The following is a 21,116-nucleotide window of genomic DNA, read 5'->3' on the forward strand; positions in this document are numbered from 1 at the left end:
TACATCTTTTTTATGAAAATCCGGTAAATTTTTTCCGTTCGGCATCGACGTGACGTCATTTTTAACATTTCTGTTCCTTATGGATGAACATTTCACTAACGCATCCTCGTTTACCATCATTATTAACAATAATAATAATAATATTTTACTCATTTTTAATTTATTCAAAATTGTCGTTACCACCGTCATTATAATTACAAAAAAAAAAAAAGAATGACCTTTGACACGCGAGTCGTATTTTTAAAAAAATTAAAAAGAATTTTTAATATCACTTTCTTTGATTATTATTATTATTATTATTATTATTATTACTTATTATCATTATAGAAAAAAATTTTCACTCATCACTTGCGAAAATCGAAAATTATAATAAATGAATTTTCAGCAACGACTGTTAAACCCGAATTATTATTATTATTATTATTATTACTATTTGAACGTATAAGCAATTATTTGTTTTTTATTTATTTGTCAGTATCGTTTTGCAGGCCATACGAATCAGGGTCGCATCCAGGAAGTTTAATTAATAATAATAATAATAATAATAATATACATTAAACACCGCCGATTGGTTTTGGTTTTTTTTTTTTTTAGGCGACGTTTTAAAATGTAGCAAGGATTCCCCCCCTCTCTCTCCCCTACCTTCCTCGTTTAATAAATGATAATAATAATAATAATATTTAAGGGGGTGACGTGTTTTAGTATTATCATCATCATCATCATCATCGTCGGGTTTGGTTTAAAGTGTGGGTGGGGAAATGCGTTCGAAAATGGGGTTAGAAACAAAAAAAAGGCGTTCAAAATTTTTAAAAATGTGAAAATGACCTTTTGACACGGTTATAGCGTTTTATAAAAAAAGGGGGGAGGGGAAATTTAAATTTTATTTTATAGTCTATAAAAAAAAAAAAATTTTATAGCGCCAAATGCGTAGAAAACGAATACAAATAAATTTTTTCTCTTTGTCGGAAATAAGAAAATATGGATGAAAAAGCAACAGTTTTAACGTTTATAACGCTCTATAATTTCATTTTATAGCGTTCTATAAAAAAAAAGCGCGGGAAAATAAGTTTGAAATACGATAGAGGGAAAATTACTCGAGTTTTATTATTTACCTTATGGGAAATGAATAAATTTTTTTTTTTAAGTCTATCGGGTATATTCGGTTATTTTCGAGTATTCTCGTTTAATTTCGGGTTTTAGAATAAAAAAAAAAAAAACAATCAAATAGAAGAAGAAAAAAATATTTATATTAATATAAAAAAAATAAATTAATAATAATATTAATAATAATAAATAAATTAAAATAATTCTGTCATGCTTTTCATGACTCTAACGAATGAATCATAGGCGTATTTAAAAAAATAATAAAAAGCTTCGTCGTTTTGTATTTTTTTCATATCCGTCGTGTCATTAGGCATTGGAATTCCTCCAATTGGTTGTTGAAATGGTATCGGTTGGAAAAACATTGATAAAGCTCCAGCGGCTGGAGGAGGAATCGGAATTTGATTTGTTATCATGTTCGATTGATCGATTTGTTCTGTTGTTTGTTGTGGTTGTTGCTGTTGTTGCGGTTGTTGTAGCTGTTGTTGCAGCTGCTGTTGTAGCTGCTGTTGTTGGATTTGTTGTTGGATTTTTTTTTTTATTTCAAGCGGTGTCGGTCTCGGGTTTTTCATTTTCGTGTCTGTCATTATTTCCAGGGAACTATCTTTTCCTATTAGACTTTTGAGTCCGGTTTTTGTTTTCGTTTTGTTTTCATCTTCGGCGTTGTTGTTGTTGTTTTTCGTTGATTTCATTATCATGTTTGTTTTTATCGACGGACTGTCTTTGACGTCGGTGCTTCTTGGATGTCTCCTGTATCTGGGTAACGCGTTGTCGTTTGAAAAATAATAATCTTCGTCAGGTAAATCGAATAAACCTAAATCGTCGTCTGCTTCGAGTAAAGTCGATAACAATTCTTCTTCTTCGTCGGACCAGGGTGTCGACACTATATGCGATCGTCTGATGTGTGGAGCGAAATCGTCGAGAGTGTTATCGAGTTGTTGATAAGTTCCAAACCATTGAGGAAGTATGTCGTGTTCTTGAAATTCTACACCGTATGGATAAGAAGATCTTTTCGTTCTTTCAAAATCTTTCCAGTAATCGACAGAACGTTTTCTTCTATTTTCATCTTTTTTTCCATCAACTTCTTCTTCTACTTCTACTTCTTCTTCCGGTTGTTGTTTGATTTCTTTATTCGTTTCCGATTCTTTCATTTCCGTTTCCGATTTTTTATCGTTATTTTTCATAGATTCTTCTTCGACGAGTTTACGATTTTCAGCAATGATATCTTCCGAATCGATTTTTCCAACGGTTTCCTTTTCGTTTTCTTCTACGGACGATTCGACGTTGTCTTCTTGTTCCTCCGATAAAGGTTCGAAAAAGTTCCAAAATGGTATAGCAGTCTCCGACCATTGGGGAGTCAATTTAAAATTACCAACGGATCGTTTTTTATCGCTCAACGATTTAAAATGAGGGTTGTAGGACGAAGAAGTCAAAAGTTTACTTTTTGGAATTTTTTTCGACGTGGCCGGTGGGGTACCAAATTGCAAATTCCATCCGGAATTGAAATTAGAAGGTCCCGTCGGCAATCCCGTTCCAGGAACTTTAAAATTTCGCCACCTGCTTTTAGTTTCGGGAGTTTGAGGTATGAATGTCGTTTCCGGTTGAACGTAGAGAACGGGACTCATCATCGGGTTCGGAACGACGGATGTTATGATTTTTTGCGTCGGAGGATAATGATAATTAGTTGCCGGATATTGTATGAGACGAGAATTCGGTGGAGGTTCGGCTACTCTCGGATCGGGTGCGAACACGGGTGTCACGTGTACGGGTGCAACCATCGGCATTTCCTGGACTCCTATCGGGGATACGAATTGATTGTTTTGATCGTAGTGACTCGCCACGGAATTCCAGGCTTTGTTCTGATAGTACGTCACGGTGTCCTGACTGATACGCGGCTCCGCGTTTTCCTTTGCTTCACCCTTTTCCGCGTCTCCCTGATTTTTTTTATCGTAGTAAATGTTTAGGGTGACGACGTTAGGGACTCCCGTTTTGTCTTTTGCTTCGTTCGTGAACTGTTCGGATCTCACGTTCGTCATGTCGTCCGTTGGTACGACGTAAACCCCCGGTTGTAATTCTCTCAAGTGACGTATCAAACTTTCTTCCGTTTGTTTTTTCGTTTCCCGTTTTTTGTTCAACGATGGTGAAATCATGTGATAAACCGGAAGTGATGGATTCACATCGTCAACGATTTCTCTTTTTCCCAAATTTTTTTGCGAGTCTTTTATTTTATTATTGGCGTCTTTTTTAAGTATTTCCGAGAGTTGTCTTTGCCTTTGAAGTGTCGTCAGAGCTTGCTGTATAAAATCTTTTGTCGTTTTTATCCAGGGTGTTATATTTTCTTTGAGGTCATCTTTTATGTACGAATTTAACCAATCCGTGACGGCTTTGTCTTGCAATATCGTTTTTATTTGATCGTCGGTTAATTTTTTTTGATATTTCAAATTTGGTTTTTTATTAACGGCGACGTTTCCCGACGACGAATCTTTTATTTTCGATTTCATTTGTTGATCGACGTCTCTTTTTCCCGTCGTCAACCCCTTTGGAAATTTATCATCGACATCATCCCGATTTAAAACAGGAGTCGTCGACTTCTGAATCGTTTCCAGGGTCTTCTTGTCCTCACTCGGTTCCATATTTTTATTCCCGGTTTCATTATCTGATGAAACCATCGTCCCAAACCCATTCCAAGATTTTTTAACGTTCCAATTATCCCGTCTTCCGGTAGTAACAGGGATCGTTTCTTGCGTGCTAGTCCTCGCATATTCTTCGTTTCCTTCAGAACTCCCATACGTACCCACCTCTCCGACGTACCCTTTTCCCGCGGGAGTCTCAAGTTCTTCCAACGATGCCAGTGTTGGAGTTTTCATTTCGATTGAGGGTGGATCGTCATTCGCGGATTCATTCCACGGATTTTCTTCGCTGTTTCCGTATCCCTCCGTCATTCCGACATCTCTTTTCTTTCTCGATATGATTTGAATGTTGGGTCCTTTTTCCGGTTTGTTTCCTCTTATGTAACCCTTGACGGCAGCTTCACCGATGTTTAAAAAAATCTGATCTAAATTTCTCATTTGCTGAACGAGATTTCCAAATTCTTTTATGTATTCCGACAATCCCATGTTTTGTATTTTTAATTTCGTTTGTCCGTAGGCTTCCGGTATGACGTCATCAAACATAACTCGTACCGTGGAACCGGCCATTCGAAGAAATTCGTCGGCTCCCAAACTGTTACTTATGGAATGTATGTCATTTTTAAGGGTTCTTTTCGCAGGTGGTGTCGGTGGAGCCTTTCGATAAACCATTTGTTTGAACCTTTTTATCCTTTCTTCGGAGGAATAATCATCTTCTTCGTTTTCGTTGTCATTTTTTTTAGCGTTGAAAAAAGTTGCACGACGTTTTCTCAAACCGTTGAAAGGTCCATCAGTTATTTTTTTTTTTTTCATTTTAATATTTTCCGAATCGATCATGTTTCTTTCTTCTTCTTCTTCTGCTTCTTCGCTGCTGTGAGTCACTTCAGCAGAATTTTCTTCCGACCAAAAATCAATGTTTTCAAACGACTGCGCAGATTCCGTAGTTCTCGATTGTATTGTTTTCTTTGATTTATTTTCTTTAAAATTTTCTGTTTTCGGTGGTTTTTGTCCAACTTTAAATTCACTTTCTGTCGTGATGATCCCGTCATCGTCATCGTCATCGTCTGGAATGATTTTTTTTTTTTTTTGTTCATCTCCCGTTTCTCCGGTGAGAATTTGTTGTGAGGATTTCATCATTGAATCATCTTCGTCTTGCATTTTAGCTGTTGTTGCTGTTGCTGTTGTCGCTGTTGCCATCATTTTCGCGTAATCTTCTGTGGTTGCTTTTGGCCAAATCATTGAATTCTCGATTTCTTTTGAAAATTCTTTTCCATTCGTTTTTAATTTGTCGTTTTCGATTTTTGAATTCTGTTCTAAAAAATGTTCTTCGTCAACAATTTTTTGTATGTCTTTTAATAATTCTTCGTTTCTGTTCATAATCATGGACGGAGTATCAGTTGGGATTTGAATTTCCCGCGGTTTTTCTCGAGTCTCTTCTTTAAACAATGATGGTTCCGTCATCATCTTTTCATCGTTCTTTAACACATCGACCGACTTCTTTTCGTTAGCGGGTTCATTTCCAAATCGTGCAAATTTCGGATTTATTTTTCTTAATTTCGGAAGTACCAATTTCTTCTTATCGGCATCGTGATGAGGACGTTCGATTCCCAACAGATGTCTCTTTTTCTGTCCACCTTCTTCTCCTTCTACCACGACAGCAGTTTTAGGTTTTCTATTCGGTCTCTTTCGTATTCTTCTTACTCTGCTACGTTTTTTGCTGGTTGAAACTTCGGTGGTCGGTGAAGGAGTCGTCGAGGGTTGCGTAATCGGTGGTGCAGGTGTAGTCGTAGGAGAAGTTGGCATGGCAGTTGCCATTATGGGTGCTGCCGTCGTAGTAGGAATCGATGTCGTTGTCGTTAGAATCGGTGCAGATGTTGTGGAAATCGGAGAAGCTTGTACTCTATCTTCCATCTTTTCGGTTACCGTTAAAGTACCATCTTCAGGATTTTTCTTCATGTCTTCAATGTTCACGGGTGTTTTTTCACGAACGGTGTCCATTAAAGGAGGTTTGTCGTTATTTTGAATGATTCCCGAATCGGTCATTGTTTGAATTTTACCATCTGACTCGCCGCCATCATCATCATATTTCATGAGGCTGGGAAATTTTTCTTTAATAATTTCATCGTTTTTAACCTTAATTTCACCGTCGTCTGCTTGTCTCGGCCTTCTTATAATTCTACTTGATCTTCTATCGGGTTCGAATTCCGTACTTAAATCATCTTCATCGTTATTCATCCTCTTCAATCTGTCGTAATCGTTTTCCCCGGAATGCATGTTATCGACGATGCTACTTATTTGTTTCAACATTGTTTCTCTTCTATTCTTGTCCAATTTGATGGGAACGTCGTCTTTTTCTATTTTTTCTTCGTTATTATTCGTCTCCCCGTGTTTAACATCGGACTCGGATATTTTATCAGACGACGACGATGACGACACGGAAGAATGTGAATTTTCATCAGATGATTTTTTATTAGATTTCATCCGGGTTTCTTGTTTCCTTTCCATTTTCTTAGAATTTTCCGGAATTTCAAATTTCTTAGAATTGAAAAGTTCAAAAGAATCATTATTATTATTATTATTATTATCATTTGATTTTTCCGTTATTTCCTTTTCATTTCCGTTGAATTCTTTGACGGAATGTTGTTGTTTTCTACTGTTTTTCAATGGTTTTCTCATCGTATTTCTTATTTTTCCACCGCCATCTCGATCCGTCGATATATCGAAATGTTTCGAATTTTTCACATCGGATATTTTTTTTCTTTGTTTTTCTTCCGTTTCGGAATCATCCGTTCGACGTGACATTCTACCACGTTCTTCTTTTTGCGACGACGGATTTCTCTTTTTCATTTCCGAACTTCTTTTAACGTCGTAATTTTTAAGTATTTCGCTCATTTTTTCTTCCAGACTCCTTTTTATTTTTTTAACACTTTCCGGTTCCAAATCGAAATTTTTTTCTATGTATTCCACGGTTTTCGACAGTGGTCTAGACAAAGGGGTTTGAGTTTGTCGTTTACGTATGACGTTGTCTTTTTTTTTATTATTATTATTTTTTTGTATGTCGGCCAATGCGTTCATTCTTTCATCTTTGACATCGTTGAGTTCGTCAATTATCAAATCTTCGAGTGTTTCCTGTCGTTTTTTTTGATTTTTAAATATGTCGGCAACGGTTTCTTCCGCTTTCGATATCAATTCGATTTCTTTTTTTATTATTTCTTCTTCGATGTTTTTCGTGTTGTCGTCGTTGAGAAAATTCATTTCCGTTCCATTTTGTTTGTTGAGTTTTTTTTTCAAATCGTCAAATTTTCTTTTACCATCTTCGAGTTTTATTTGCAGCAAAGCTTTGTATTTTTCTTCCAAACCTTTCAAATCGGGTTGAAGGGGTATGACGAGATTTTTTTTTTTTTGTTTTTTTTTCCCATCATTTTCCTCTTCTTCATCGTCTTCGATCGATGATAATAATAATTTTTCAAATTTTAAATTTTCTTCCGATGATTTCTCTTCTTCTTCTCCTCCGGAAATGGATCTTGTAAATCTCATTTTATCCATATCCGGAATTTGAGAGGATGGTTCGTATGTTTGATAATGTTTCGAACCGGTTGGTGCGTTTACGCGTCTATCGGCAACGAGCAAACTTCCAAAATCTTGTTTCAAACCGGAATCTTCTAGAAATTTATCGAATTCGTGTTGTTGATTCGACGTTTTCATCGCGTCGCTTATTCCTTCTGCTATCTTATATATTCTTCGTTCCATTTCCGGTGTCGCCGCTTTCGGAAACGACATTTTAACTTGTTCGTTTCTTTCGTTTTCCGGAAGTGTGAAAATGTTTTGTGTATCGAGCATCATGGCTTTGAGCTGTTGTATTTCATCGGAATGTTTAACCTGTCTGATTTTTCTCGCTATTCTCGGACTATTATTATTATTATTATTGTCTTTCACGAGGGAATTCAATTCTTTTTCCGAACTTTCGGACGACGAATCGACTTCTTCGATTTTAATCTCGGGCATTTCCGTACTTTCCCCTTCTGGATTTTTTAATTTTTCAACCATGAATTGATTTATGTCTTCGATGTTTTTAAGTGTGTTCTGTTGTGATTTTTGCACCGAAGATGGCGTCATTGTTTCGATATTGACCGTTGGTAAATTTTGCGTTTGTACCTGACAAATTTTAACCTGAAAGGAAACAAAAGGAAATTTTTTTTTGTTAAAAAAAAACGTCATTTCCGGTTTTTTTTTGCTTTTCGATAGTTGGTAATCACCTTTGCTTCGGGCAATACCCAAAATCCAATAGAATAAGGTGGTAATTTCATACTCAAACTCCTTTCGAATTTTTTAATTTTTGGTATTATTGTTGGAAGCATTCCTTCATCCGTCATCATGAGAGGCTCACCGTTCAAATACGTCATCCTAATACAAAATTTAAATGTCGGATTACAAAAATCAAAGACGTATTTCCGGTTAAAATTGAATCAATTTTCGTAAAATAATACTAACTGTGAAAATACAGAATCCGGATCCGTACCGGAAGTTAATACGTATTGAAACACCAATTGTGATCTACCCGTTAATATTCCTTTTATTTGTATTTTTTGTTCTAAACCGCCCATGTTGATGCCGTAGATTGTTATGGGTCCATCTTGTAATTTTTCCGGTTTGTCCGTCCAATAATACGGATTCGTACAATGAGAAATGACGGTTATATCCGTGTTGTTAGTTACGCTCCTCGTTTCTAAAACTGCTTTTCCCAAAAGTCGCTTGTGAAGCAAAGCTATCCAGTATTCCTTCGGGAACACACAAAAACAAATCATTTAATTGTGTGTACAAATAAAAGGAAGAAATATAAAATGATTTATTCACTTACCGGTTTAGGATGTGTTATATCCATCAAATTAGGTTGTTTCATGACAACTTCGACGCCGACTTTGGCAGCCAATGCTAACCTTTTGGCCCAAATGAGTCCTTCGGCAAAAGTACCCGTGCTTTCCCTTTTAGTTTCTCCTAAATAACATTAAAGAAAAATTTAAGGACTGGAAAATTATTTTACGGAAAAAAATTTTCCAAAAAGAAAATTACTTACCTATCCATATTGGATTTTTAAAAATCGTTCTCTGTAATATTTTATTCAATTGCATTCTATCCCATTCTAAATAATCAACGGGAAATTCGTAGCCTAATTCGGAATTTTCCGATACTTTCATTTTACTAGGTTGAGGCCATCTCCTAAAACGAAAAGAAACAAACGTGGAAAAATCAAAAAGGTAATTTTTTTTGACCCAAAAAGAAAAGAAAATTTGTGATGAAATCTTACGGGTGCCACGTGACAGCATCCAATGTTGGTCCAGCTTCTATTAAAACGTCATTCCAAAAATCGACATCTTCTTTTTTATGTATTATTTTTATATCGGGACCGATCAATTTTGAATTTTGATATCTCGGAAATGCATTTAATATCGTTCTTAACCTATTTAAATCTTTACCAAATTGTATACCCGATAAATCATCGCTACTTTGAATTTCTGCGTAACAAAAAAGCACAAAAATTAATAAAAAATTTTTTATCGTGGAAGTAGAAAAAAAAAAAAAAATGAATTCTAACCGTAACCCAATTGCCACGTTAAATTATATCCCTGACTATCGGAAAACGATATCAATTCCAATGAATTTCTCGTATCCCATTTTTTAGTACCATCAATTCTATGTGCGGCATTAAGACAAACAATGACGTTTAAACCAGCCGTTTGTGCCACTTCGTTAAAAACCATCCAATGACTTTCTACAACACACAAACACATACAAAATTTTAATACAATTTTCAACTAACAAACAAACAAACAAACGCATATAGATTCAATTTACCAGTAACTGTATATTCATCTTCTGGTTTTATCATATCATTTAAATGTCGAGTTTTTTTAAACGTGTATTTTGCTGTATCTGCGCTACCGATTCTTATGTAAGCAGGTGATAGACCCTTGAGTATGGCCATTGTTGAATTCATTGTCAAACTAGAAAAAAAGAATTTTCCCATGAGTGGGTGGTTGGGGTGGTGTGGGGGTTGGAGTGGTTGGGATAAGGGTTGACGTATATAAAATAAACATACCCGAAAACTCTCCCTTGTAATAAATCCGTCGGATTAATTGTTATACTTATAAAATGATCATCCAAAACGTGACTCCATTTTTTAGTATTTATTGAATATGGTATTGGTTCAAGTGATAAACTTGAATTTATTATTAATAACGTTATCAATAAAATATCCGTGAGTTTTCTCATTGCGGTTTATTCATAACTGTAAAAATTATTAAATTTATTTTTTAAAACTTAACGGAAAAACAATTGACAAACGCATAAACGTCGGCCATTTTTACATAATATTAAATTTTTTACAAAAGAAATAAATAATGAAAAACTTACCTTAATATTATTTAAATGATATAATAATAAATTAATTAATAATAAATAATTTCTTTTTATTTTTTTACTTCTTTCTCCGACCGATGATAAAACACGATTAATAATAAAATTAATTCATTGAAGTAGTTAAGACTAAATTTTTTTTGTTGTCTGACCATTATTAGCCTAATTATTGTTATTCTATTAATAATAATAACAAAAACAATAAAGTAGAATTGTTTAATAAAATTTTTTTTATTTCGTAATACTAATAATAATAATAATAACAACAACAACAAACACAAACAATCGTCTTATATACAGAATTAATAAGAAAAAAAAAAAAGAAATTTTTTTCTCCAACGTATTCCATCCGAAAACTTTTTTCAAAAAGAAAACAAAATGGCCGACGCTAATCGAAAGCTTAATATTAATCTCTAATACGTTATGTTTACGTAATTAATTCATTTAAAAAACGCGGGAGTGCGCCATCGGGTTTTTTTTTCTCTTTAGGTTTTGATTTTTTGGCGGGAAATTTAAATTTGAATGTGGATTCGCGTTAACGAATCTCGATTTTTTCCTTTTTTAATAACGATAAAATGAAATGATTAAAATATTCGAACACCCTGTGTATAACACATAGTCTAGCAGACGATATTATTATTATTATTATTATTATTATTATTATTATTATGTCGAAAAACAAAATAAATAAAAAATACCTGAGCTTAGCAAAAAAAAAAAAAAGGAAAATTATTTTGCCCGCGATTATTTATTTATTAAACGGCCTTGAATCGTGAGAAATTTAAACAATTTAAAAAAAAAAAATTCGTTTAACTGACACCATTTCGAAAAGTTTATTTATTATTATTATTATTTTTTTTTTTCCGTTTAAGAAATTTTTTTTCCCTCGAATATTATTATTATTATTAAATAATAAATTTTCAATTTATAATTATCATGAAAGTTTTTTATTTTTGCCAAACCGGTTAAAACCGGAAACAGGAAGTTTAGTCATAAGAAAGTTCGTTAATACTTACAATGGAAATATTCAGTTTTTATTGTTTTCTTTTGTTTTTCTCTTTGCGAATTCTGCGGTATTTATTTCATAAACTTCATTAATTATATAAAAACTTAATAAATTTATCGGTAGCCATTTTATTAATTTCGTTATTTAATAAATAATTATTGTTATTTTATTTACCAATAAACATTCGAATCAAAATTTTTGAATTTTTATTTTTTACATGATTCAATATTAATTCGTAGATTTTTATGTAAAATAATACACATTGTTTTTGTTTTTCAATTCGAAAACGAAATGAAATCACTTTAACAAAAAAAAAAAATGAAGTTTAGACAAAGAAAAAAGAAAAAAATTTAACTTTTGTTAATTTAACGCTTAGAGAAGCTTAACGACACAAAGTTACTAAAACTCAAAATGGCGGCGTACATGAAATTAAGCCTTGGGTCACTTGGAATGCTTATCTCTTCGACAGCAATCGGTATAAAACGATGATACGTATTTAAGATAAATAATAATTTAATGGAAATACCTTTAATTAAAATTTTTTATTGAATTCAAGGTAAATTATTACTTTTTTTTTTTTTTAAAATTACATACATAATTTTGAATCTATTAACAACTCTTTGTTTCATTTTTTTTTTGTAATTTTATATTTTAAAAACAATATAAACCGTGCAATAATTTTACTTTTGTATTATCAGTGCCTTCTCTCTCATGCAATCATCATCATGTTGTTAATTTTGTAATCATTCATAATTTTATGATTTATTAATAAATAATCAAAGTTTATCTCTTAAGGAAAAAAGTTTGGATTAATTAATGTTTTGTATATTTCATTTCATAACCTTTTGATATTTTATGTATCGACAGATGTGCAGACATGAATTCTGAAGATTGTAAAAGAGGAGATACAGAAGTAGAATTGGTTAATAATTGTTCGAGAGAAAAAATATGTAAAGTTTGTGGTGACAAAGCACTCGGTTATAATTTTAATGCCATAACATGTGAATCATGCAAAGCATTTTTCAGAAGGAATGCCCTCAAAAATAAGGTAAAATAATTTGTTTAATATAAATAAATTAAAGTGGCTCAAGGAAAGTTTTTATTAAAAACTGTTCCTTAAATCTCATTAAACAGATTTAAACCGTGTCGATTAATAAATATTATTATTGTTATTATTATTATTTGTTTTAGATTTCTATATGAAAACAAAATAACAAAATTAGGAATTTATTTCATATGAGGAAAAAAAAACATTATTATCAATGTTCAATTTCCATTTCCTATCGTTTTTTTTTTTTTCATACAAATTTAGTCATTTTTTTTTTTTCGATTCAAATCCAAAAACATTCATTGATTCATTTCCCCTACAGTAATTCACATCATCATTATCATCATCATCATCATCATAATCGAAAACTTAAATGTTTTTCATTTTCATTTTCCTTTCGAAAAAAAAAAAAAAAAATTAAAATAAAAATCTTTTTTTTTTTTCGATTAATTTGCATTTTAATATAATTATTATTATTATTATGTTTGCAAATTGTGTGTGTGTAATTTTTTTTTTAATCTTAAAACATTAAATGCTTTTAATTAAAAATTAATAATAATAATAATAATTAGTAAGGATTTATTTTGCTGATATAAATTTTTTTTATGTATTCAAGTTGTGTCGACAAAACATGAGTTTTTTTTTTTTTTTTTTTTCAACACATGAGACGACAACATATTGTTTATATTTTTTGTTTAAATACCTTTAGAAATACCGTTGGAAAATTTTTTCTTTCAAATTCAATACCTTAAAGTATTTATTGAATTTTCACATGATGTGTGTATGTGTGTGTATGTGTGTGTGTGTGTGTGTGTGTGTGTGTGTGTTCGATAAGAATGTGTGCATCATCATCATCTGTGCTTTCATTAATGTCGTAATGTAATTCCAAATTTGAATAATGTTTGTCTGGATTTAGTTTATAAGTATTTAGGTTGTTATTATTATTATTATTGTACGGTTTTGTTTTAGGTATGTGTGTCATGGTTCATTACACACATTTTGCTCAAGTTTAAATTATTATTATTATTATTATTATTTTTTCAGGAATTCAAATGTCCATTTAATAAAAAATGCATCATTAATCCGGTGACAAGAAGGTTTTGCCAATTGTGCAGGCTCATAAAATGTTTTGAAATAGGTATGAGAAAGGAATACATAATGTCGGAAGATGATAAATTGGAAAAGCGTAAAAAAATAGAAAAAAATCGAGCAATAAAAAGATCATCACCGGATGTGAGAGGAATGGAAACGTGTTCTTCGATGGAACAACAACCCAAAGAAAAATTAATTAAATTTAAAATCGAAGAAGAAGAGAATGTTTGCGACGAAGGAGATGTGATGAAAAAATATCAAAATGATAAAAAAAAAATCGTTAATATTAATTTATTAAACATGGCTTCCACGTCAAAGAAAACGTATAAGAAAAAACATTTCAAACAATCCAACATGGAATCCGTACTTCCGTTTCCTTCCCCAAGTCTTCCGGAATCATCTTCCCCGGAAACCGTTACGGAATCTAGAACTTGTAACGTATTCAATGAAGAAAAAAAAAATTGTCTCGATACAAACGAATCGAGATCCGTTGAAATTTATCAAATATCGAAATCGAAAGGGGAAAGGAAATCACCGGAAGTCGTAGAACACAAAAGATTTTTAGATTCGAACATAATTAAAATTGTTTTGGATTCGGAATTTTCAAAACCGTCGGAAGTTTATACAAATTCGACGGTTATAAGACAAAACGATGATGAGAGACATTGTTTTTACAAGGATAAATTTTACGTCGGAAGTGATTACATGATAACGGAAGCGGATATACTAGAACTTGCCAAAAACGATGAAAATTTTTTAATGGAGTCTAAAAAAGGTGATAAGAAATTTTTAATGATAAGCAAAGATTCGCTCATACGAAGAAGAAATACAAAAGAAAAATCTTCTTCTTCTTCTTCTTCTTATAAGAAAACAGTTCGAGATATGATTTTACATAGAAATTGTGATAATAATGATGATACGACTCCACTTTTATCATCGTTAATGAATCCAACGGCATCTTCCGAAGAAATTCAAAATGGTTCCCTGACTAAAAACATAGCAGAAGACATATTCAAAGACATTCCAAGGCAAGTTTTCAAATTTTTAATCACGATTTATATCCTCTCTGTCAATGTTTAATTTAAATAATTCTATTCGCAGGAATTCCACACCTCTCTGCCTGACAAATTCGATCGATTCGATACTATCGGAAGCGATAAAACTCGAATACGAAGCCTATTCGTCGATGAATTCGAGAGCGAGCAGCAGAGAATTAAACGATGCCGAAAGAGCAAAACTCAACGAATTGATCGTTGCGAACAAAGCTTTGTTGGCACCACTGGAAGATGATCTATCAGGAGATGATTTCGGTTTTAACGTTAACGTTCGTTTATTCATATTTTCTTTTAATGCGTAATAATAAGGAAAAGTAATAATAATAATAATAATTAATTTCCAGGCGATGGCTGGCTGCGGTCCTTCCGTACTCGTCGACGTTTTAAATTTGACTGCGGTCGCAATTCGACGATTGATAAAAATGTCGAAAAAAATAAACGCGTTTAAAAATATGTGTCAAGACGATCAAATTGCATTGCTTAAAGGTGGTTGCACCGAGATGATGATACTTCGGTCAGCAATGACATACGATCCCGACAGGGATTCGTGGAAAGTAAGCAAAAAAAAAAAAAATTTTTTTTTTTATTCGTGTCATTAACGACGGACTATCCGTGGGAGCGATGACATTGGTAACACTGCATGTTCGACACTATACTTGAACGAAATAATTTGTTTGTTTAAAGGCACCTGTCGTTGTTGTTTGTCGTTGTTTCGTGGTCTTTTAGTTTCGTTTGTATACATCATCACTATCGTGCACTTAACGTTTTTCAGATTCCTCAAAGCAAAGAAAAATTAATGAACATAAAAGTGGACATACTCAAAGAGGCCGGTGGAAGGGTTTTCGAAGAGCATCAAAGGTTTTTACAAACATTCGATCAAAAATGGCGAAACGACGAAAACATTATGTTGATACTATCCGCCATTGCTTTGTTCACTCCCGACAGGCCGAGAGTCGTTCATTTTGACGTCATCAAATTGGAACAGGTTGTTGATGATGGATATTAATAAATAATAATAATGATAATATTATTATAATAACGTTTCGTTTTCTTTTTTTCTAGAATTCTTATTATTATCTTTTGCGACGATATTTGGAAAGCGTTTATCAGGGTTGCGAAGCGAGATTGACTTTTTTGAAACTCATTCACAAAATATCAGAGCTTCATAAATTGAACGAAGATCACGTTCGGGTTTATTTGGATGCAAATCCAAGAGAAATAGAACCTTTACTCATAGAAATATTCGATTTGAAACCACATTGAAAATTCCCATGGATGGATTCGATAAAAGTTGAGAAAACTTTTGAAATTATTATTATTATTATTATTATTACTATGTTACCCACGTGTATGATGTGTACCTGTTGTGAGAGAGAGAGAGAGAGAGAGAGAGAGAGATGGAAAGACTGGAGAAGATTAGAAAAGAACAAAACATTTTTTTTTAGTTAATAAACATATGTAAAAATTTTATTTAAAAATAAATATTATAAAAAAAAAAACAAAATTTGTTTAACAAAATTAAGATGATTGAGTTTGTTCGATTGTTGTTTGAGTTGTTTGTTCATCGTTTGTTAAGATTTGTTCTTCTTCAACAACGTTCTTCACATTTTCTTCTCCAGTTTTACTTTCTATATATATATAAAAAGAAAAAATGTTTTTTATTTTATTTTTATTAAATAATTTATTATTGTAAACAAAAAAAAAAAAAAAATTTGTTTATAAATTACCTTCGGTATTATTATTATTATCTGGTACGAAAATCGGACGTACTTCCGTTTCCGATTCAATTTGATCATTATTTCCTTTTTCATTTTCAGTAAATGATGGCGGAGCTGGAACAACTGATGATTTTTCTTCCGTAGCCGATGAAACTCGATCGGAAACGTGATAATGATGATGATTATTATGTTGGGATTCGTCGTAAAAATTTTGTCCGGAATGTTGTCCTCCGAAACCGTTCGTTAAAGATGGTTGAAAATGATTCGGTGGAAAATTATCGTAATTTACTGGAGTTGGTAAGAAAAATGACGATGGTTGTTGTGGTACCGGTACCGGTTGGGAAAATTGAAATGGTGGTAATGATGGATTTTGGACAACTGGAGATTGGTGGTGAACGACGGCGGAAGAATCAAAAGGTGTCTTATCGGTAAATCCTGAAAATTTGTGTTGTTTTAATGCGTGAAGATGATTGAATGCTGCCGTGGCTTTTTCGGTTTTCCAATCTTTTAACTTGTGAAGAAAACCTGTTTGAGATTCGAATTGTTTGTTGTTGTTGTTGTCGTCGTGATCTGATACGGTTAAAACGGATTCACTTACTGGAACTTCAGATTTTTCTGGCAAGGAATGAAAACCGCTGAAAAGAAAAGAAATTTGTGAAATTGTGATTTCTTTTCGTGGTACTTAAACAAAAAGTAGTCATATAAATTACCTGTGTCCGTGAGAATGATGATGAGAATGTCCTGACTCGTGATGATCAGTGAAAACGGGTGGTGCAGGAGTTGATGGGAAGGCTGGGAAAACTGGAGCTGGAGGAAGAGGAGCAGGTGTTACAGTTGGGAATGAGACTGGTGGTAAAACTGGAGCCACTGGTACGGGTGTTACGGGGGGAAAAGCGACTGGTGGTAAAACGGGAGCGGATGGAACAGGTGTTACGGGGGGGAAAGGAACTGGTGGTAATACGGGGGCAGGTGGGACGGGTGTTACTTGAGGAAATGATGGGACCGGTGGCAAAACGGGAGGAGATGGTGTGACCGTTTGAACTGGGAAATTATTATATGGTGGTACTACTGGAGTAAGGGAAGGTTTATGTTCGTCAAAAGAATGGTGGTGGAAATCTGAATGGTGAGACAGAGATGTCTTTTGAGTAACGAGTGGAGCAAGGTTAAGTGGAGTCAATCTTAAAGCAAGAGCTGGGGTCTGAGGGGGGAGTTGTACGGCTGGCAAAGTTGGTGCTGGTGCTTCGACCGCTGGTGGGGGCAATTCTACGGAAGGTGGATTTGGAGTTGGAAACGGTAGAGAGGGTAAATTGGGAATGGGGAATTGAATGGATGGCAAGGGTGGGGGAAATTGAACTGGTGGCAAAGGTGGAGGCAATTGAAACGAGGGCAATGGCGGAGGGAATTGTACGGATGGTAAAGTAGGTGCTCTTACCAGGGTTAGGGTCGATGTTAATTGAGGAGTTACAGGTGGTAATGATACAAAGGAAACGGGTTGTTTGAAACTAGTTGCAAAATGAGGGAAAGCCGGTGCGTGAATCGTTGTTTGAGGTTGATCGCAATCGGGACCGTTATTTTGAGAACCGCCATGAACAAAAGTAGAAGAATGATCGTGACTGTTGAACGATGATGATTCGAATTGATGATGATCGTGTGATGAATGTTCTTCGGAATGAACTTCTTCAACTGGTTTCGGAGTTGGAAAAGAAACTTCCGCCACGGACACGGGTTTAACTTCAACTCCTTGATATCTGTGGACTTTGTAAACGGGAGTGGACAAAGACGTTTGTACCAAAGGACGACTCGAATATTCTTCCACGTTTCCTCCTCCGAACAATTGCGGGAGCCATCCTCCGAATTTTTTCTTTTTTAGAAGACCCAACGGTTTGCCATGTTTTTTAAAAGTTCTTCTCTCTGCAAATTCTTCTCCTAAACCACTTGCATCGGAACTCGATGATAAAAATGTCGCGTCGATCACAACAGTGAACACGCATAGGAGAAAAACAAAAGTTTTCCCTTGGAAAAACTTTTTAAAAAAGAAAACAAATAAAAAAATTACAAAAAAACAAAATTTTAACCAAAAAGAAAAATTAAAAAAAAAAAAAAATTTTCCCAATTAACTCACCATTTCTTATTGTTTTTGTTAACTCACGCGCACGCACTCACGCACTCTTCTTATCCTCTTCTTAATGTTGTTGTGTGTTCACCTTTCTTCTGGACACGAATGACAATTTAATGAAAAGGACTTGACGTTAAATATCCAACAAAATGGAATTTAATAACTTTAGTATTAAAACGACTTATAATTAAGGGTTGAAAAAAAAGACATAATTAAAAGAGAGAGAGAGAGAGAGATGGAAAATATTATCAATTGATCATCACGTTTAACATATCACCACGAACCTTTTTTTTTTTTTCTTTAATTTGTTAACGACATTACGTAATGTTATCATTAATAATAATAATAATAATAATTTATTGAAACAATCATTATCGAAGAACAAAGAAAAGGTTGAAATTTTTTTACCACCCTTCGTCCGTTTGTTTGTTTGTTTCTTTTTTCCAATTATAAAGAGTAAAATTTAACTTTAAGGTATTTAGGTCACTTTCACAATTTTATTCAAAATTTTTTTTTTTTTAATTTTAAATTGTAATTTTTGAATTTTTGCAGGGGGCGCATTCACCCACCCCCACACGCACGCACACACGCACGTGTTTGTAAGGTTCTCTGGCATTAATTAAAATTTTTAACGGTTTTCATTTATTTAATTTAACGGATCGAAACAAAAAGAAAAATATTATTATTATTATCATTATCATTAACCGTATTTTTATTTATTCATTAGTGTAGATAATGAAGAATGTTCTAGAAGTTTTTTTGTATAGAATCGTAAATGAAAATATGGCGAGAAAAAAATTCAAAAAAAAAAAAAAAAAAATTTTTATTAATTAAAATAAATAATCGGATAAAAGACAAAGATCATATAGGTTTGTTTGTTTGTTTGTTCGTTTGTCTGTTTGTTTGTTTATTTGTTTGTTACGTAATAAATTAATTGTTTAATACAATGTAATAATAAATTTATTGATGCTTGAATGAATGAGTTTTTAGGGTAAAATTGTAGTCCCCAACGGAAAACGGTTTTTTTTTTTTTTTTTAAATGTTGTAAACTTGGAATAATTAGATGGCAAATTAATTGTTGTTGTGGTTGTTGTTGTTGTTGTTGTTATGAGGGTAACATGCCCAAAGTTATATGAAAACAACAAACGGAAAACGTGAAAATGTCAAAGTGAAGAAAGAGAGAGAGAAAGAGAGGGAATGAAATACCTGTAAGGGAAATAAAGACAAAAAAAAACAAAATTTTAAATTATAATTACGCTAAAAGATAAAATAAGGGCAAAACCTTGATCATTATTATTATTAGTGATATTAATAATAATAATAAATTTTTTTTCGGGGGGGAAGGGGAGGAGAGGGTGAAAACAATCGAATCGATTCGATTTCTCGAAAAATTTTGTAATTTTTTCTTTTTTCTTTTCTATTGAATTTAATTTTAGTCACCCATCATCATCATTATTATTATTATTACTATTATTATTATTATTATTATTTATATTTATAAAAATAAAAATTTCTCCCTTTAAAAATATTTAATACAAAAAAAAAAAAAGAAATAAAAATAAATTCATGAACATGAACGTACAATTTTTTGTTTACATTTTTTTTTGGTCGTGTCATTAGACATTTTTTTACGCGCCCTTTTTTTTCTTCTTCGGTTTGTTTGTTTATTTTGATTTTTACGTATCCCATCACCCCGAGTGATTTTCACACAAACATTAAATGTTTTATTAAAATTTAATTTTTGTTGTTTGTTCGTTTGTTGTTGTTATTGTTGTAATAACATATTAATTATTTATATATTTTAAGTTAATAATTAATTAATTAATTAACGACAATAATAATAATAATAATAATTTTGAAATAATGGTAAGAGAGAGATTAATTGATATAAATTTTCTCAGGATTAATTTTTTCTTAATCGGTGGCGTTTGTTTTGTTTGTTTGTTTGTTTGTTTGTTTCGCAGGGTTTATTATCGATATTGAGAAAGTTAAAATCATCACCGGAAAAAGAATTAAGATTATTATTATTAGGTTTGGATAATGCTGGAAAAACGACATTATTAAAAGCTTTGGCTTCGGAAGATGTGACTCATATAACACCGACACAGGGTTTCAATATAAAATCAGTACAAAGCGATGGTTTTAAATTAAATGTTTGGGATATTGGTGGACAAAGAAATATAAGGCCATATTGGAGAAATTATTTTGATAATACTGACGTACTGGTATACTTTCCCCCCATTTATACTACCATTTTGTAAAAGGCAACCATGAAATATGCATTGATTGATTGTTTGTTTGTTTTAAGATATACGTTATAGATTCGGCGGATAGGAAAAGATTAAACGAAACAGGTTCGGAATTAACAGAGCTTTTAGAAGAAGATAAATTAAAAAACGTACCATTATTAGTTTATGCAAATAAACAAGATTTATATCATGCAGCAAGTGCTAGCGAAATCGCCGAAGGTTTAGGTCTTCATAGAATAAAAGATCGTGCCTGGCAAATACAGGCATGTTCGGCATCCGGAGGAGAAGGGATTAAAGTATGTAATTCATTTATTTAACTTCTTTATCCTTCTTTTAACTTGTTTGTTTTCTAGGATGGAATGGAATGGGTTTGCAAAACTGTTAGAAAAAAATAAAAAAAATTATAAAAGTGGACAATAATGTACATTTTCGTCATGTTTCTCTGGCTACTACCACGACCATTACCACCACTACCACTACCACCATTTAATTTTCTATTACGTTTAATTATTTAAAACAATATTTAATTATTACTATTATTATTATATATGAAAAATGAAACTCGAAGGTATTCATTAATTATAAATCGAATGTTTACCGGTGATAATAATAATTAATTATATAATTTATATTCGGGTGAAATAATAATGATAATGATAACGATTATTTCTTTAAACTATTATTAATTAT

General features: G+C 32.5%; 5 protein-coding genes across 5 annotated transcripts; 3 read left to right on the forward strand and 2 right to left on the reverse strand.

The window, feature by feature from the left end:
- Nucleotides 1-1,298: 1,298 nt before the first annotated feature.
- Phum_PHUM460960 (uncharacterized protein) lies at nt 1,299-9,998 on the reverse strand (the record flags this gene model as incomplete). Its single annotated transcript, XM_002430009.1, has 9 exons — nt 1,299-7,898; nt 7,985-8,132; nt 8,220-8,506; nt 8,587-8,723; nt 8,803-8,945; nt 9,034-9,241; nt 9,322-9,498; nt 9,582-9,730; nt 9,826-9,998. The coding sequence occupies 9 exons, from the start codon at nt 9,996-9,998 to the stop codon at nt 1,299-1,301; spliced, it is 8,022 nt and encodes a 2,673-aa protein (XP_002430054.1).
- Nucleotides 9,999-11,559: 1,561 nt separating this feature from the next.
- Nucleotides 11,560-14,368, forward strand: Phum_PHUM460970 (nuclear receptor nhr-48, putative; the record flags this gene model as incomplete). The annotated part of the gene is made up of 3 exons (XM_002430010.1): nt 11,560-11,623; nt 12,024-12,196; nt 13,241-14,368. The coding sequence occupies 3 exons, from the start codon at nt 11,560-11,562 to the stop codon at nt 14,366-14,368; spliced, it is 1,365 nt and encodes a 454-aa protein (XP_002430055.1).
- Nucleotides 14,369-14,474: 106 nt separating this feature from the next.
- Nucleotides 14,475-15,606, forward strand: Phum_PHUM460980 (Vitamin D3 receptor, putative; the record flags this gene model as incomplete). The annotated part of the gene is made up of 4 exons (XM_002430011.1): nt 14,475-14,612; nt 14,688-14,897; nt 15,116-15,328; nt 15,406-15,606. 4 exons carry the CDS (start codon nt 14,475-14,477, stop codon nt 15,604-15,606), a joined length of 762 nt encoding a protein of 253 aa, XP_002430056.1.
- Nucleotides 15,607-15,914: 308 nt separating this feature from the next.
- On the reverse strand, nt 15,915-18,186 carry Phum_PHUM460990 (uncharacterized protein; the record flags this gene model as incomplete). The annotated part of the gene is made up of 4 exons (XM_002430012.1): nt 15,915-15,929; nt 16,114-16,696; nt 16,772-18,084; nt 18,184-18,186. The coding sequence occupies 4 exons, from the start codon at nt 18,184-18,186 to the stop codon at nt 15,915-15,917; spliced, it is 1,914 nt and encodes a 637-aa protein (XP_002430057.1).
- A 1,854-nt stretch (nt 18,187-20,040) lies between these two features.
- On the forward strand, nt 20,041-20,821 carry Phum_PHUM461000 (uncharacterized protein; the record flags this gene model as incomplete). Its single annotated transcript, XM_002430013.1, has 4 exons — nt 20,041-20,043; nt 20,142-20,402; nt 20,486-20,722; nt 20,780-20,821. 4 exons carry the CDS (start codon nt 20,041-20,043, stop codon nt 20,819-20,821), a joined length of 543 nt encoding a protein of 180 aa, XP_002430058.1.
- Nucleotides 20,822-21,116: the final 295 nt, after the last annotated feature.

The sequence above is a fragment of the Pediculus humanus genome, genomic scaffold (assembly GCF_000006295.1).
Source record: "Pediculus humanus corporis 1103172108241 genomic scaffold, whole genome shotgun sequence".
NCBI lineage: Eukaryota > Metazoa > Arthropoda > Insecta > Psocodea > Pediculidae > Pediculus > Pediculus humanus.